This window comes from Tursiops truncatus, chromosome 2 (assembly GCF_011762595.2).
Source record: "Tursiops truncatus isolate mTurTru1 chromosome 2, mTurTru1.mat.Y, whole genome shotgun sequence".
Lineage (NCBI taxonomy): Eukaryota > Metazoa > Chordata > Mammalia > Artiodactyla > Delphinidae > Tursiops > Tursiops truncatus.
Genome location: NC_047035.1, coordinates 11,402,644 through 11,421,776, shown reverse-complemented (window position 1 = coordinate 11,421,776; position 19,133 = coordinate 11,402,644). Strand labels below are relative to the sequence as shown.

General features: G+C 38.8%; 1 protein-coding gene across 5 annotated transcripts in view; it reads right to left on the bottom strand.

Moving 5' to 3' along the window:
* BTBD7 (BTB domain containing 7) overlaps window positions 1-19,133 on the bottom strand; it is an 81,023-nt gene that overhangs the window by 10,938 nt on the left and 50,952 nt on the right. For all 5 annotated transcript variants that reach the window (XM_019918688.3, XM_073800097.1, XM_073800095.1 and 2 more), the window contains 4 exons: window positions 10,613-10,821; window positions 8,608-8,683; window positions 5,077-5,237; window positions 2,119-2,262 (listed from right to left, as the gene is read on the bottom strand). In XM_019918688.3, the coding sequence (XP_019774247.1) occupies window positions 2,119-2,262; window positions 5,077-5,237; window positions 8,608-8,683; window positions 10,613-10,821 (590 nt within the window). The remainder of the gene's footprint in view (window positions 1-2,118; window positions 2,263-5,076; window positions 5,238-8,607; window positions 8,684-10,612; window positions 10,822-19,133) is intronic.

The window sequence follows — 19,133 nt, the reverse complement described above, 5'->3', positions numbered from 1 at the left end:
TATTTATTTTTTTCTACATTGGGTCTTCGTTGCTATGCACGGGCTTTCTCTAGTTGCGGCGAGCGGGGGCTACTCTTTGTTGTGGTGCATGGGCTTCTCATTGCGGTGTCTTCTCTTGTTGTGGAGCACGGGCTCTAGGCATGCGGGCTCAATAGTTGTGACTCACGGGCTCTAGAGCACAGGCTCAGTAGTTGTGGTGCACGGGCTTATTGCTCCGAGGCACGTGGGATCTTCCTGGACCAGGGCTCGAACTTGTGTCCCCTACATTGGCAGGCAGATTCTTAACCACTGCGCCACCAGGGAAGCCTGAAAAATCTGCTTTTAATTGAAGTATTTGAAATTTGAAGAAGGGATATAAAATTAATCAGAAATAACTTATACATAAAGTTACTATAAAGAAAACAATGTATATATGTATATAAATATACATATATATGTATATACAATGTATATAAATATCAGAGCCAACAAGAAATGCTCAAAATATAAAATATTAAAGACTGATATTAAATTCAACAGACCTATACATAAACCTAATTGTTAAGTAAGTTTCAGATGAATCTATCTCAACAAACTGCAGAACGGTCAAAATGGCATCATGTAAAAACATTTTCCACATTTACTGGGGGCATTTTTCTGCTATGCATGGGTACAGGAGGACTGTCTGATCAGCTTACTGCTGCTCCATTTTGAGACAGAGCAGAAGGGAGGGTAGATCTAGATTATTACGGGCCTTTTATCACCAGACTCAACCTTCCAAGAGGCCTCAGCTGCCTGAGTGACTTTAATCATTGAACTTACTTCAGAAAGACCAGACCCAACCATTCTGCTTTTTTCCTCTGTTTTACAACTATTTAAAGTGTCAGCTACTCGGGGTGGGGGGGAGGGATAAATTGGGAGATTGGGACTGGCATATACACACTACTATATATAAAATAGACAACTAATAAGAACCTACTGTATGGTACCAAGAACTCTATTCAATACTCTGCAGTGACATATGGGAAAAGAACCTAAACAAGAGTGGATAGGGACTTCTCTGGCAGTCCAGTGGTTAAGACTTTGTGCTTCCAATGCAGGGGGCACAGGTTCAATTCCTGGTCGGGGAACTAAGACCCTGTGTGTTGTGCGGTGTAGCAAAAAAATAAAAATAATAAATAAATAAAAAGAGTGGACATACGTATAACTGATTCACTTTGCTGTACAGCAGGAACTACCACAGCATTGTAAATCAACTATACTCCAATACAAATTCGTTAAAAATAAAATAAAATTGGTAAACTGGAAAAAAAAAGTGTCAACTACTCAATAAGGGATAGATTATCAACCTATTCAATAAAATAAACCTCTCACAATCCTTTCATAGACATATCTTAAACTAGGGACTCCAACAATAAAAATGAGAAAAATTTTAAGATAACTATGTTTCTATACCCAAACACATTGTTTTGCCTGTTAATTCATTTCATTAAGCTTACTAGTGATTTCTGACTTTCAAAGACTGTCAGTTCCTCAAAAGGTCACCCCAAAGATCTTACGGCTGAACATTTCTAATAAAAATTGCATTATTTCATCTTCCATTACCATATTTACGTGGCGAGTTCTTTATGTTATAATATACATCATGCCAACTTTTTACTTAATAGGCCTAAAATTTTGTCTTAGTTTGTATACTTATTCCAAAACTAAACACAATTTCCAGCAGCCACTACAAAAATATGTTACAAGAAGTCATGGCATTTCTTTAGTTTACAAAAGGAAGAAAATATGTATGCAATCTTCTTTCAAACATTTCTCCCACCCTGAAGATCACAAAATACTGATGACCATTTCATTAAAATGAAAAATTTTTTCCAAGCTAACAGTTTGCAAGAAAAACTGATGAGAAAAATGTAAAATGCAATTTAATATGACCTAAGTTATAAAAATAAAAACATGCTTGATAACTCAACATTTGGAAAACTCCTCTGGTGAGCAGTCAAACTAGAATTTACTTTCACTTTCCCTATTATTGGACATTTAGGCTATTTCCAAATATTTAAGTGATACCACAATAAATGTCTTTGTGTTTATAGTGTGTAACAAAGTAGTCTAACATCTTAAAATGGTTTTTATTACCTTTGCTTCTTCTACATAGGGAGAGAACAGTCGAGGACGAACATATATTCCAGCATTTTTTTGCCGTAACCAGGCATTTGACTTTCCGCCTTCTGTTGTAGGAAGCATATCTGATGGAGGAGTACTAATCAAGCCTCTTTTCATCTTGAAAGAAAAAAATTTTTTTTGAGAAACAGAGATTTCTGTAGCACCACAATATTACAAAGATAAAAATAATTATACCTATAAATCAAAATGTTTGAGCTTTAGCATTTAAATACAAATTTAGGAATATATGTGAAATTTAAAAATACTTCAAATGTTCTATAATATTTAAAGGATTCAGCAAGCCATAAAAAGGTACTACAATTTTCCATTTTTCTCTACATAGAGGAATGATGTTTTAAAAACAAGAGCTGTACTAATTAAAAATATAATGAGTCAGACTAACTTTCAGAACTCTTAATGAGAACCAATTTGTTTTTTTCCTTACTCATCTGGGAACGGATTCCTCCCCACCTTACCCTCCTCAAGACAAAACAAGCACATTCCTGGGCCTGTATCTACAGTACAAGGATGGACAGTCTGCACGGTGATTAGGGGCAGGGGCTCTAAGGGAAGGAGAACTTGGCTCAAACCCTAACTCTCCATTTAACAGCCACGTGACCATGGACATCTCCTTTTACCTGGGCCTCACCTTAAGGGCCCCTAGGTAGCCCTGGAGATGGGACACTGCACGACTAACTAAATGTGGTGGCCCTGTTGTTCCCACATCTATGCTAGGAGACTATAAATCAAGTCCTATAGCCCATGAGGTGACTGTGAAGAGTAAATGAAGGTAAGGAAGATAAGCAGCGCCTGGCACAGTGCTTAGCATACACTGAAAGAGCGTTATGGTTCACAGCCATTATTAGGGAACTTTTACTGGGGACTTGCTATGTGTTAGGCAGGGGATTAAGAGCAGAGATATATATTTTCTAAGTCTATTAAACAAAAGTTCTAAAATTTTTTTCTAAACCAAACTCAGGGATCAATTTGGTTTGGGTCCCAGGTTTTAAACAAAACCAAACACTGTTTCTTTAATATTATTCTTGTTAAATATAATAAACGTCTAATTGCTGCATTAAAATCATGTTGAATTAAAATATAGCAATAGACATATTTTGAAAATAGGAAAAAAACCCCACAACTCTAATCTGTTACAACTGTAATAATGTTGATATATTTCCTTCCAGTCTTTTTCAAATGAATTTTTACCTAACTAAATTTTAGAATACATAAAAATACACATTTTTCGTATGCTAACACATATATATGGAATTTAAAAAAGAAAAAAACATGGTCATGAAGAACCTAGGGGCAGGACGGGAATAAAGAGACAGACCTACTAGAGAATGGACTTGAGGACACAGGGAGGGCGAAGGGTAAGCTGGGACAAAGTGAGAGAGTGGTAGTATATATATGGACATATATACATTACCAAATGTAAAATAGATAGCTAGTGGGAAGCAGCCGCATAGCACAGGGAGATCAGCTCGGTGCTTTGTGACCGCCTGGAGGGGTGGGATAGGGAGGGTGGGAGGGAGATGCAAGAGGGAAGAGATATGGGGATACATGTATATGTGTAGCTGATTCACTTTGTTATAAAGCAGAAACTAACACACCATTGTAAAGCAATTATACTCCAATAAAGATGTTAAAAAAAAAAAGGTAAAAAACACCCCACATTTTTTTATCCTTCTTTCTAAAATTATATTCCATTATTATGTTGCTATATTAGTCTTTACAACCATTGGTCAGGGCAGGCAGCAAAATATTCTGTCAAGGAGTCGTGCTGTAATTTATTTTCCTTGTTATTAGATATTTAGGCTATTTCCCAAAATTTAATGATGATGCTACCAATGTACCAGCTATATCTCCCCTATGGAACAGTAATATTATTTCAAAAATCAGTGACCTTATAGGTAAAAAAATGATAACTTACTGTTTTATTTTGCTTTCTTTGGTGTGTGTGTGATGACTAGTGAGACTGAACATTTTTCTAATCAGAGAGTTCATAAATATTTAATTATTTTCTTCTAGTTTTTCCATATTTCAACGTAATATTTAATTCTTCAATCTAACAGGGATTAATTTTGTGCAAGTGAAAGGAGGGTTCAACTGTAAGCACACTTCTCCCCTCTCCCACTGATGGGTTAGTAGTACTGCAGTGATTTGTGATAGCTCGCTTATTATGTGTTTAATTCTTATATTAATCAGGATCTTTTTTCTGGGCTATTTTGTCTTCTCTATTATGCTAGCACCACAGATTAACAGAGTTTTAAAATATACTTTACATTATGGAAGAGTTATCCCTCCTTAATTATGTTCTTTTTAGAGAACTTAAAAGAATTCTTAGCAGTTTTTTTCCAGATGACTTTTATAATGTTTCTGTGCAGTTGAATAATAAACTATTATGATGTTTACAACATCATATTAAAGTTATAAACCAATATGTGAAGAATATTTATTTTTCCCATCCATTAATTACAGCAATTCTTACAGTCTAAAAAATTTTGAAAGTAACAATCAGTCAGCTCCATTAGTTTTTACCTGAAATACAATTATAAGATTCATCCCTTTTACAATGAACTAATCTCCTTCTCTCCTGCTCTCTGATTTACTGCTATTCTTAAAGAGTCTCCAAAGGTAATTTCTACCCTTTCCTACTTGATCTACACTGATAAATGGCTGGATCAACTCCACTAGAAACTATCCTCTTGCAAAAGTAAGACTGACATCCACTCAACTCTCATCCACCAAACATTTATTTGTGCCATGTGCCAGACACTGGGGACACGATACAGTACAAAACAGACATCTGTCTCTGTCCTCATGGAATTTAGTTTCATGATACTCCATTAGTAGAAATTATTTACAATGATTTTAAAAAAAGACACTTTCTTTTCATGAAAGGGATAAATGAAAAAAGACACTTACTGCATCACTTAGGACTTCACTGTTTATAGGTAAAATATGTTCAATTCGCACAAAAGGTAAGAGAGAAGAAAGGATCTCTCTAAGCTCTTCGATGTCCAGGTCTCGCCTTTTTACACCTCTCTTGTTCACACTATGAGCAGTGCCACTCAGTAAGTTTGGCTCTACGACAGAGACAGAAAATGAGGAGTCTCCAACCAAATCCAGATTTTCAGAGAAAGGCTTGCTTTCTTCTCTGGTACACTTTCAGTAACACTCTTTATATTAAGTATATCTGCTTTAAAAAGCGTTATAAGTAAATTATTTTTATGTCTTAAGAAGTTTTCATAATAGCGATACTCTCAGACAAAGAAAAAAGCATGGTGTCAACAGTACAATAACATTCTTTACGATTGTTCTGCATTAAAGAATACAGAATTCTTTTCCATATACTAACCCAAAGGAGAAAAAACGACAATCTATTAAAATCTAGTTTGACCAAGGGCTTTTTCTTAAGGTTTCTCACTTTGGTGACCAGTTTTTTAAAAAGTACAATAAGGGCATTGCAGGCCAAATGTTACTTCTGATCACTGTAGGTTATCAGTACGCTCATTAGGTTACTATGTATGTTTAACAGCAATTTAACGAGATTCTAAAATTATATCACCTGGAATCTTAAAGCAGCAAAACCTAATGTACACTCTATTTGACTTTAAGAATTTTATGAGCCTCTAAATTTTCATAATATGGGAATGTTAATGCATAAAAGTGAACCTTTTAACATCGGACGTGTAATACCACTGTCCAGAGCAGAGAATAAAATGTTTTCTTCATTGAGTATTAGTGAAAGGGGGAAATCTGAAGTGTATATATATGCTTTTGATATTGAGGTGGGAAGGAAATTTCATATTTGGGCAATTTTTAATCATATCTTTAAACCAGGGGGCTGTATATTTTTCTTCCTTAAAAAAATAAGATCTTTATCATTCACAAATATAAATGCTGGATTTTTTGCAAACACTACAGGCAAACTGGTATTTCCCTTAAATCACGTGCTAGATAAAGAGAGATTGTTTTTTGAGAGGGTAAGATATTTTTGGAGTCATTCAAAGTAAAATTACTGCACGTGCGTGAAACAGGGTTTTTTTTCTCTTGTCTTGCTATGCTTTGGCTTCAGTACTTGTAAAAGACACTGCTTTTCAAAAGAAATTTTTTCTCAAAGTAGTGGTGTCCTGGTTTCAAATGAAATATTACAAGAAATTCCCAAATATGTAACACGTAAGGGCAGAAACCTTATGTATGAAGGGGACTGAAACAGAGGGCACCCTGGCTGGTGCAGCGTCCTCCTCATCCCTGTGAAAGAGCCTTCCAAGCACAGGCTCCGGACGCGCAGGCTCAGCGGCCATGGCTCACGGGCCCAGCCGCTCCGCGGCATGTGGGATCTTCCCGGACCGGGGCACGAACCCGTGTCCCCTGCATCGGCAGGCGGACTCTCAACCACTGAGCCACCAGGGAGGCCCAAAACCACTGTTTTTTAAGGGAAGTTTTATCAAGGATGTTCATTATCTGCTCAAAATAAATATGACATTTCATCATTACCAGCCTTACATCAGCGAACAAGCCTATGATTATGTAGCATTACATACAGTCAACTCTTGTTATCTGGGGCGGTTTCGTTCTCTAAAGCCACCACAGTTAGTGAACACTGAACCACTGCTCCTTAGGGACACACAGGGTTAGGTCCCTGTGAGCGTCTGGTCACATTAGTTTTGTTAACCAATCAAGACATAACCTTGTTTTATGTGTGTTTCTGTTTAAATACACCTTATTAGTACATATTGTTGATAACAATGAACTCACAGCCAACAGCACTGTAACTCATGCCTGAACTATGCTTATCAACACATATATTTTCTCCACAAGGCACATCACAGCACTCTTGGACTTAGGAACACTAAACAGTACTAAGCATTACACTAGGAGGCCATTTTAGACCCTGGGATCACCAGAAAAACCCATAAAGATGTGAAAAACACGGCACTAAAAAGATTATGAAAAGGACACTGCTTTGAGAGCTGAAATAAGATGGCAGAGTGTCACTCTGTTCTACCTTAAGCTGGAAACGTATGACTCAAATTTTGTGTCACTTTGCACATCTCTGCAAGTGAACATGCAAGTGTCATGAGTACTGATTTGGGGATCACAAATAAATTTTAGCAAGTAGGTGAATGTGAAAATATAGAATCTGCAAATAAGGATAGACTGTATAATGGCATTTCAAAAATGTCCCAAATTAATAGTAGTGGTTTTTGTATTTAAAAAATTTCAAATCTGAAATTGCTAAAGGCTTTTAGCAAAAGATAAATTAGGAGAAATAGGAGGACTGCTTTTGTTCCCTAGTGCTTAGGTAGTATATTAAAGGGACACTATAAAAAGATTTGAAGGCAGGTTTAGCTTGATTTTTTTTTTTTTGCGGTACGCAGGCCTCTCACTGTTGTGGCCTCTCCCGTTGCGGAGCACAGGCTCCGGACGCGCAGGCTCAGTGGCCATGGCTCATGGGCCCAGCCGCTCCGCGGCACGTGGGATCTTCCCGGACCGGGGCACGAACCCGTGTCCCCTGCATCAGCAGGCGGACTCTCAACCACTGCGCCACCAGGGAAGCCCTAGCTTGATTTTTTAAAATATATTTTAAAATGTGGGCAGAACAACTCTGTAAGTGTACTAAAAAACACTGACTTGAACACTTTAAAAAGGTGAACTTTATGGTATGTAAATTATATTTATATAAAGCTGTTGAAAATGACAGGAAAGGGAAACCTGCATTTAATTTTTCTAATATTTTGATTTGAGTTCGCTACCTAGAGCAACACAATATTCTATGAAAGAAGGAGCACAGGTGGGTGGGCTAACCCTAGCTATAAATATAAGACTGCTATAGAATCATAAGCTTCCAAAGTTTAGTTAAAATCATAAGCTACATATGATGCTTCTATCTCTTCTGCAGTATCCCCAGCTGGAGGCCATTCAAAAGGATTATTTCTCCTTTACCTTCCACAAAAATTTAAAATAAACAACAAATATACTCTCTTTGGGTAGTCATATATATATTTTTTCCTTGAGGTAAAATTCACATAACATAAAACTCACCATTCTAACCATCTTAAAGTGTACAACTTAGTGGGACTTTCAGTACATTTAGAATGCTGTGCACCTATCACCACTATCTAATTCTAGAACATTTTCATCAACGACGTGCTTTTGTAACACTTTAATTAAATGAAAAATTTCACTCTAATACTTTCATAAGTCAGTCAACATATATTATTAAACACATAGAAAGATAACATTAAGAGTATCACTTTAAAGTTGCAAAATTAAATTTTCTGGTGTATTTATTTCTAATAAAGTATACCCTTTCCACTAAAGGATTCTACTGATTGTAAAAATTTGTTTTCACCAGGCAACAGTGGCAACTGTCAAAAGACTGATGTGCGGCATGCACTTCAGTAACTTCCAGGAAAAGCTTACAGCTGCAAGCTAGTTTTCTGAGCTTACCTCTGTCTGCTATTCTCTTCATTAACTGATGCTCACCCCATTTAATCAGATATTTAAGGATATCTTGTTCACTTGCCTATAATAAAAAACGGTTTACATTTATTTTAGTGCAATCAGATAGATGGTTAATCTCATTAATGACTCTTCCTAGGTCATAAAGTAAATACAACGTGCAACTTGTCACGCTTCACTCTTTTACACTGGCTGTTTCCAATGTCTGAGCTAAACCTGTGGTGTATCAGCAGCAAATACACAAGACTGAATGACATGTGTTTTGTCCAGTAACCTCACTCTTGGCTCTAACTAAATTTTTATTCTTATTTCCATCGTTATTTTTTCTTTTCCTGTTTTCTTCCCCTGTTTTAAATTTACCTTACTATATGCCTTCGATACAGCTGGCTTAAATTCTTTTGGGGACAATATGGAGATAAACAGATGAAAGTAAAAGTGTAAGGATACAGTGTGACCGCTATCTCCTGCAGGAGCAGGAAAAAACAAGTATGGCAACTTGTATTGGCAGAAGACACTACAATCTCCACAAAGTATGCTACTGAATGGCGAAGGACCCTTCAAGCACTGCCTGTGAAATGGCAATGTGCCCCTCATTCTTTTGCACTTTTTTTTTTTTGGCTGTGTTGGGCCTTCGTTGCTGTGTGCGGGCTTTCTCTAGTTGCAGCGAGTGGGGGTTACTCTTCATTTCAGTGCACGGGCTTCTCATTGCAGTGGTTTCTCTTGTTGCGGAGCACGGGCTCTAGGCGCGCAGGCTCCATAGTTGTGGCGCGTGGGCTCAGTAGTTGTGGCTCGTGGGCTCTAGAGCACAGGCTCAGTAGTTGTGGCTTGAGGGCTCTAGAGTGCAGGCTCAGTAGCTGTGGCGCACAGGCTCAGTTGTTCCGCGGCATGTGGGATGTTCCCAGACTAGGGCTTGAACCTGTGTCCCCTGCGTTGGCAGGCAGATTCTTATGCACTGTGCCACGAGGGAAGCCCCTCTTTTGTACTTTATTTAAAATCTGAGGGCAAAATCTAGGCTGCTGTCCAAGGTTTTTACTTTCTAAGAAGAAACGCAAAACTTCTAAAAACAATAATTGAGAGAACTGACAAATCCTAACTCCCATAATGTCTGCATCAGGACAGTGAAATAAGGTTAATGAACACAGATACTAAATAAATCAAAAGCAATTATGACAACATTTGTACTGCAATCAAAGCAATATATGAAGGAAAAACACAGATGCTAAATGGATTTTTTAAATCTTCATTTCTGACTGAGATGGAAGCATTTCATAATTTTTCTGGTACAAATACAAAGAAACAGGAAATGGCTCAATGAGTTTATGACTTCATAACATTAAAACTGTTGTACAGTTTCTAGCATAAAATTCATACAGCCAATGCAAAAGGAAAAAAAAAGAAAAAAAAAAGCTTGAACATATTCTACCTGAAAGTATTTTTTTACAATATTTTAAATCTATTGTTAGCTTAAATTACCTAATTATGAAGGACATATAAGTCAAGGGCACAAAAATTTGCTTAAAAGTACTTCTGACTAAAAATAAGTAGTTGAAAACATTATTATACTTCAGCAGGACACACACACTGAGTTTTTATAAGTATTTGAGTAGGTCAGAAATTGAGTATTATACTTACTTTGTGCTGCTTAAACTAACTATCTTCTGATACTTCACCAAATAAACGAAACTGTTACAGTGTATCTATTATTAACAGAAGCCAAGAGAATCACCATTGGGATATGCTTCTGACCTTGCCTTTTGCCTACTGTCACAACCCCTTTGGCGTGGTTGGTTAGGACCTGGGCCGGTTCACAATGCTGAATCATGGCGGCAGAGTGCACAAAGGGCCAGAGAGCTAGAAGGTTGTGGCTGCACAAATATGAAGAGGGTACTCCTGGGTGGGCTGATCTCCCTAGATGGGAGAGTAACAGAGTACAGATGGGTTTCTTGGTGCACCTATGAATGACAACGAATTTGAGAGGTGTATAAATGATTACCTGTAGGTAGTCAGACTGGATAGCAGTAAGCAGATGGTCTTTGCTGAGTTCATAAAAAACATCCGAAGTCATGACCTGGGAAAATTCCTCACAGAGGAAATGTAAAGCTTGTCGGTGTACCCATTTAGAGCCATATGGATGAGAGCTCCACTTGAGGATGGCAATTAAGGTATCTAATGAGATGCTTTCAGCAATGATATCCTCACAGCCTAAAAGAGAAGGCAAATACTTCTTGAGATTAATCATAAATATTACTTATTGAACATCAGTGTGTTAGACACCAACCTTAAAAGTATCAATGGTAAAAAAGAACAAGGAGATAAATAAAATCTCATGGTAATCACCAAGACTTGGTGGGATGGGGTAACAGTTGGTAACTGTAATAGATTATGACATCTATAGGGAATCTGCTGTTCCATAAAGACAGATCCATAGAAAAAGGCAAGGAACCCTCATAATTGTTTAAGAAAATAAACATCTATGTGCAACTCAACAATCTGTATAAGACATTCTAGTGGACGGCACTGGACCAAAGGGGAAAGAAAGAAGAATAGGTAGAAATGGTACAGTTTTGGGAACTGGCAAGAGGAAGGCTTGGATGACACCTGACTGAGAAGAGAATCCACCCTTGGGGGTAAGACAGGTGGGCTATCTTCTAGGAACTATGAGGACATCTGTTTTTTGTATTATTCTAATAAAAAACCAACACTTCGCATTGCCGATAGTTTAATCCCTCAGAATACAGATAAAATACTGCAGTTTTTTGTTCATCTGGTGAACTAAAAAGAAATATGTGGTTTAAGTGAAAAGGACCAGGATCCTGGAGAAAGTGACTATGGCACCTTAAAAGCTCAAAGAAGAGACGAGGAAAATCTGAGGATGGTCATCTATTTTCCTTAGGAAAGATAATTTCAAAATACAGAGATAAAATGTAAGTAAAATTACAGTGACAAAGACTGTGTAAGGGAAAATGGCTAAAGTTGGACAGAAATTCTTCACAACTAAGTTTACTATAAAATAAAAAAAGAACCCCAATAATGGGGGGGGTTGTTTAAACACCACCACCACCACCACCAACAAAAATGTGGCTAAACAGGCTGCTGTCTAATGAGCTCAGAGGTTTAAAAGATAGAGTAGTAAAAGACAGAAAGGGCCGCAGTGAACTCTGGAGACTTCCAAAGCTCAAAGTTCTTGTGAACCTATGAAAAGTGAAAAGAGAAAGATAACAACTCCCATTTTCAGGTGATATAAGATCATTAGGAACCAATAGCGAGTCTGTAAAAAGTAATGCTTCCTCCCCTTTTCTGATATGGTACCAGATAAGCAGAATATCATAGAGAACTGTATAACCTGATTTCTGCAAAGCATTTAACAAAACACTTCATGATGTCTCTAGACTGTTAGCTACAGGAGACGGGGATCGCTGTCTTCACTGTATCTCTAGCACCTTCTACCACATGGTAGGCATTAAATAAAAATTTGCTGAATGTACAAATGAGATCTTTGAAGATAAGACAGAAAGATGTGGAGGGATGATAGAACAGTGGCTAACAGAACCATTTGCAAGTAGCACTGATTAACTCCCGGGATGGAGCGGAGAGTCTCTGTCTTTCCGATATTAATCAAGAATCTGACTTTCTCTTTCTGACACATATATATGGAATCTAAGAAAAAAAAAATGTCATGAAGAACCTAGGGGTAAGACGGGAATAAAGACACAGACCTACTAGAGAATGGACTTGAGGATATTGGGAGGGGGAAGGGTAAGCTGTGACAAAGCGAGAGAGTGGCATGGACATATATACACTACCAAACGTAAACTAGATAGCTAGTGGGAAGCAGCCGCATAGCACAGGGAGATCAGCTCGGTGCTTTGTGACCACCTCGAGGGGTGGGATAGGGAGGGTGGGAGGGAGGGACACGCAAGAGGGAAGAGATATGGGAACATACGTATATGTATAACTGATTCACTTTGTTATAAAGCAGAAACTAACACACCATTGTAAAGCAATTATACTCCAATAAAGATGTAAAAAAAAAAAAAAGGAATTTGAATTAAGTTGTGGAAAGTATGCTTCAAAGTCTTGAGATGACCTAAAGCTGGGAAACGCAGTTAAAAATACACTGGATAAAATGATCATAATTAGCTAAAAAGATGGATCGAAATGAAGATGAAATCTAACTAAAAAAATCAGGAAGTTCTATATTTAGATTAAAGAAAAGCAACAGCACAGTAAAAGACAGGGGCGAGCCAGCTTAACTATAACCGCTTATTTAAAGATAATATCTGGGTATGTTAACTGAACAAATGCAAAATGTGACATGGCTGCTATAAAACTAAAGCAATCTCAGGCTTTTAAGATACAAGCATAGAGTCATAATCAAAGGAATAATGTTGCACTGCTCTCCTGTGGGGTGCCGTGCTCTGTTGTGAGCCCTGTGTTTAGACGGGCAATGACAAAACTCCAGAATTCTCAGAGGAGGGTGTAAGTACAGGGGAGAGTTTGAGACCTGTTACTGAAGAAAAGCTCTGAACAAACAAGATTATTATTGATTTATGTAAGAGAAACCTGAGGAGAGACATAAGAGCTATCTTTCAATGTTTGATGGAACCTCATGAGGCAGAAAAGAAATGACCCATTCTCTGTGGTTGCAAGGGCAAGTCCTGGGAAACACTTGATGGTAAAAGAAGAGAGATTTTGACTCATTATTAAGAAATTTCTAAAAGTTAGAACTGCTCTCCTTACCTCCCCTCAACAAAAGGATCCCTCTAGAAAAAGGCAGGAGCAGAGGCTAGCTTGTCGCATTAGGAGTAGCGTACCAAGAACCCTTACACTGGGTATGGAACTAAGGTAGGAAGACATGCAAGCTTTTTCTGCCACAAAGATAAAATCATTTTTAGAAATAACAGAGTAAGCATAAGAGTAATTAAATCTAAAGATTAAAGATTAATTTCTTTAATCTAAACATTAAAATGAGATCCTTATAAATGAAATCTGCATGTAAACACCACCAAAGGCATGAATATGTGCTGATGAGAAGTGGGAAATATGGAAAAGTTCTGAACAGTTCTCAAGATTTTACTGTAAGCCTTGAATGCCAAGCTGAGGACAGGCCTCGCCCAGCAGCCAGTGGAGAAATCCCGTCAGTCTGCTGTTTTAAAGCGGGCATTGAAGTGGAGTCAAGTAGTATGAGTCAACATGACAGGAAAGGCAACCCGGTAGACATGTTTGGGGACAAAGCCAGGCAAATTAGAGAAAATGTGGTTTTTAAAAGAATGTGTCACAATCCTACTAAAACCAGGATATTGGCAGAGGGAAGAAAGGGAATTAAAGATAACATCATATATTTAAACTTCTGAGGTTTACAAAGAAGCTAGACATGACAGGAAAAATGGACTTTGAAATCAAACTGACTTGAAATCCCAGCTTGACCATTTAGCAGAAAAGTCACTTTGGGCAAATCACTTACCCTCCCTGAGCCTGAAATGTTTTCATCTGTAAAACTGGGATTATATTCCTAACTCAGGGTTATGATATGAGATTTAAATGAGATCGTATCCTTGATGATATTCTTCCTTCATTCGAACATTCTGGAGTACCTACTTGCCAAGTGCTGTAATTACAAAGCTCTTTCTACTGCACAATTTCCTGGGTAATGTCACCTGTCCCCATGGCCTTAACTCCCACTGTATCCTTATGTCTTTCAAGGTCCAACCTAGAGCTCTCTCCTGACATCCAGACTCATTTCTTAAACTTCCCAGACTCATTCCTTAACTTCCCAGAGTTCACATGGATATTCTGCAGACATCTTTAATCCAAAAGTCACTTTGTTTCCTCTGGGAAATCTAGCCCTTCCTCCTCCCGCCTCTAGCACTTCCCTCCCCATATATATATACACACACATATATATACACACACATACACACACACACACACACACACACACACACGCACCTTTGTTATATATGTAACAAATTATTCAGTAGCCTGACTTCAAGATAAACTCCAAACTGCAGTTTTTTGGGTGATCTGGCCTCTGCCAACTTCTCCAGCCCCTACTCGGCTCATATCCTGCACTCTATTCATACTGCATTACTTACAATTTCCTAGAATTCCACCGAACTCTCTCACCTCTAGGCCTTTACATATGTTGCTCCATTTTTCTGAAATGCTCTTAATTTTCCTTCGTAACTCCTCCACATCTTTTAGACTCAGCTTAGATATTGCCTCTTTCAAAAGCCTATCTTGAACCTGCTCCCCAAAGCCTAAGTCAAAATTCAGGTGTTCCTCTTACCTAAAAGTTTCCATGGTGCCCTGTGTTTCTCTCTGTAATAGCATTAAACTCTCATAATAGTTTATCTTTCTGATATATTTGTCTGAATCCTCTATCAGACTGAGCGCTCCTTTGGGGTAGTGGCCCCCATCTTTTTTTTTTTTTTTAATAAATTTATTTATTTATTTATTTTTGGCTGCGTTGGGTCTTCATTGCTGTGTGCAGGCTTTCTCTAGTTGCAGCGAGAGGGGGCTACTCTTCATTGAGGTGCGTGGGTTTCTCAGCTCTTGCTGCAGAGCACGGGCTCTAGGTGTGCAGCCTTCGGTAATTGTGGCACGCAGGCTCAGTAGTTGTGGCGCACGGGGCTTAGTTGCTCCGTGGCATGTGGGATCTTCCCGGACCAGGGCTCAAACCCGTGCCCCCTGCATTGGCAGGCGGATTCTTAACCACTGCACCACCAGGGAAGTTCCAGTAGTGGCCCCATCTTATCTCTGATTCTATCTATCTACCTGACACCTGGTAAATAATTAATTAAAAACAAACATAAGAGAGGGCACGCGCTCTCTTTTTTCCCTATAGAGCTTACTGACTCCATTTCCTAACTACAGACTAAACAGTACATACATTTCTTTAAAGACAACTAAATGACACAGTCAGAATGACTACTTTATCTTTTTAAACTAGAACTTTAGAGCTTATTAGACTATTATCCACATGTGCTAGATTACTGTTTAGACATAATCACTACTCCCAGCCTTCTGATCCCCCTACCCCACCACCTCCACGGGCATAGTGTATTTCGCTGCCCCAAGACTTTGGAATTGGCCATGAGATCTGCTTTGGCCAATTAGATGTTAGTGAATGTGATGTGACAAAAGGCTTCAAAAGTACTTTTGGGAACTAGACTTGCCCTCTCACCTTCTGCCACTGCCATGGGAAGCACATACTGTGGCTAGTTTGTTGGTCCCAGGAGGAAAATGAGCAGCAGTGGGAACACAGCCACTGGCCCTACTCAACCATGGTGGCAATCAGAGTGACTCCAGTGCTGCAAATTTAAATTTGGGATTTCAACTGACCTGGAAATTTGTGAGAAATACATGTTTTTTATTAAATGCCACTGAGATTCTCTGGTGGTTGTTACACAGCAATGACTAATAAACCATACACCTTTTTGGATGAATCAAAGCTTTTAATGATTTCCTTGTAACAGAAAAACTCATCTGTAGCCTAGCCATGTAATGGCTCAAAGATGCCCATGTATTTTGCTCAGGTAGCAGATTTCCAACAATGCTGTTGTGAGGCTGGCAGACAGTATGAAGTCTGTCTTTTTGCAATTTACAATTCTTTTTGCTTGTGTGATAACCCCATTTTACAGATCCATCTCCAACTTTTTATATCCTTTCTTCTATTCTCTTTCACCAGAATATCTTCTTTCTAATCTTTAACTTAAGGTGGCAAAAATGCCTCTCTCCAAAAATTTGAGCTATATAACATGAATGATCAAGGCAGAAATACAAAGTGAAACAAATTAATTTGACATTTAGTAATACAAATGATTGTTACTGCTGCATGTTAAATAGGACGACTTTCTGTTTTTATTATGAACATTTTTGTTTTTCTCCTCTTCGTGCTCCTCTGATAACTAAAATGCACTTCAACGTTGACAGATTTCCTGAATAATACACTGTCAGCATCTGTCTTTACTGCCACTCTCATACTCTTCGTTATTCCTAGGTATATACCCTCATACATGTTTCACCAATATCAGTGGGAGACCTTTTCATTGGCTCATATCCAACAGGAAATGTATAAGCTGCTTCCAAATTTAGAGTTTCATATTGGGTTTGAGGTGGTAAGAGGAAGAAAGAAATAGACAAGGGGGAAGAAAGAAAAGGAATTATGGAGATTACGGCTTGCCATGCAACATAAAACAACATAATAAGGTTAGAGGAAGGCTGGCCTTAGAGCATGCATAGTGACTCTTCAGTGGCACCAGAGTTAGAATGAAGACTTCAAGTGCAAATAGGCTTGAGAGAAAAGTTGTTTCAGTTCTTTCCTACTAACCTCTACATGACTGATTCAAATCCTAAGGAAAGGAATTATGAAACAAGAGGGAAATGAGGGCAGCATGAAGTAGCAGGAAGAGCATATAAGGCTTTGAATTCAGGTAATTATATCACTGACTCTTGGCTCTCACCTATCAGCCTGTACTGGATCAAAGCACACCACCCTCTGTTAGTCTCATTTCCCCACATCCAGGATGAAATAATTCCATCAGAGTTCTGAGGATTATGTTAAATAATATTGGGGAGCCAGTGCGTCCATGAACACTATCCTTTTTCTAGGCAAGAAATCTTAAATCAGCTGTGCCAACTATCTTTCTCTCTCTTTCTCACATACACACACACAAAATAAACTAGTTAATGTTTCTTACTGATTCTTCCTTCAAAATGCTCTTTGATTAGCTTTGTTTTCCATTCCCATTACCACCACCTTGGTTCAAATCCTCAGTACCTCACACATTAATTATAGAAAAGCTTCCCACTATCTCTGTCCCTTCAGTATTCTAATCTATAATGATCACGCAGCCGAAAGGTTTGCTTTCTAAAACACCACTATCAACACATCATCCCTGCACATCTATTTTAAAAAGGCAACCAGAATTCCAGATCCGAGGCAGAGAATAAGCATGAGACATGGGGGTTAGAGGACAAGTCAATCTATGCCTTAATGTTTTTCATTGCTAGTCCTTGGACTCTGCAACATCTGAGAGCTGGCTGGATAAAGGTTCCTCTCTGCTATCCTTCAGGAGGACCATTCTGAAGAAGATTCTACAAAACTCCTCAAGGATCCTGGCTTGAAGCAGGCTTGAAGCCCAGTAGCCTCCAGTGGTAACCAACACAATGGCCCACTCTTACGCTGCTTTCCTTCCTCCCCCGTTGCAATCCCTCTAATTCTCATTCTTGTTCATGGGATGCCTTACCAAATAAACTACCTGCAAGCAAGCCTTTGTTTTAGGCTGTTTCAGCACAGGTTATGGGGGAATGAGAGGAGACACCCACACTATGATAGTAAGATAAGTGGCCCTAGGAAATAAGATTCTTGAGTGAGATTCTGGAACTAAATCACTCACTGGTAAGATGGCGAAGAGGACCCCATTCCCAATGACAAGTGGGGTGGTGATAACCCCTGCCTGTAGCAGCATGACAATACTGAGATTCACTAAGTGAAGTATTAGTTCGGTAACAGTGGTTGAACTTGAATGGAAACATTAGTAATTCGAAGGACCTGATGTGGCTGGATGAAAAGTCATGAAAAAAAGAAAATGACAGTCACCCCTCAAAGTCTAAGAATTTTGTCAAAATCAGGAAACTTCTAGATCAGTGTTCAAAGAGACCCTTATTTCCTGCAGCTGCAGAAAAGACTGCCAAAACTCAGGCTCAAGATTTAATTTTAAGGATATCAGAACTACAAAGAAGACTTGAGCAAAGTCTTGGCAAACCTCTGACAAAATCTGGGTCTTGATAGGAACAGGTGGACACAGAAACCTGCAAGGGGGATATTTGGGTGGATGAGCTAGGAATGCTAAACCCCAAGATTCACTTGAACTTTCCACGCTGGGAGGAGCAGCGCCTCCCAACTCCTTGCTAGAGGACAGTAGCGTTCTCTTGCCAGAAGACCCTGGAGGTGCCTGAAAAGACAGGGTTTGTCTTCTTCAACATCTGCCCCTGCCTCCTCTCACTAGCTCCAAACCAATAATGAGGATCTGTTCAAGCATCATCACATTCTGAGAGAGAAAGTACAGTTCCCGTTCTGGGAAGAAAGCACACCCACCCAAGGAATTACAAGACCTGGATATAAATACTGTGAGAGTGGATACTGAGAGTGCTGTGCCAGGGGGCTAGGTCTGGGGCAGTGCAAAAGGAGCAGGAAGGTGTTCGTCCAGAATCCGAGGGACTCAACTGCAGTACCTTTTGGTGCTTCCTTGCTCAGTGATAATGGAGGCTGGGCAACTGCAGATACTCCTGGGATGAAGGTCTGGGTCATCTCACCTGGCAGGCTATCTAGACCTGATGAAATGCTGGCAAAGCATGAAGAAAATCTAGGTTGGGTGATGGAAGAGGGAGACTGTGCTGACCTGTACTGTTTAAACTTGCTTAAGCGAAAACTCTTTTCCACGATCTCCATCCCTGTCTGTTTCTAAGCTAAAGTTGGCCAAAACAGAAATGTGTGATTTGAAAGGAAG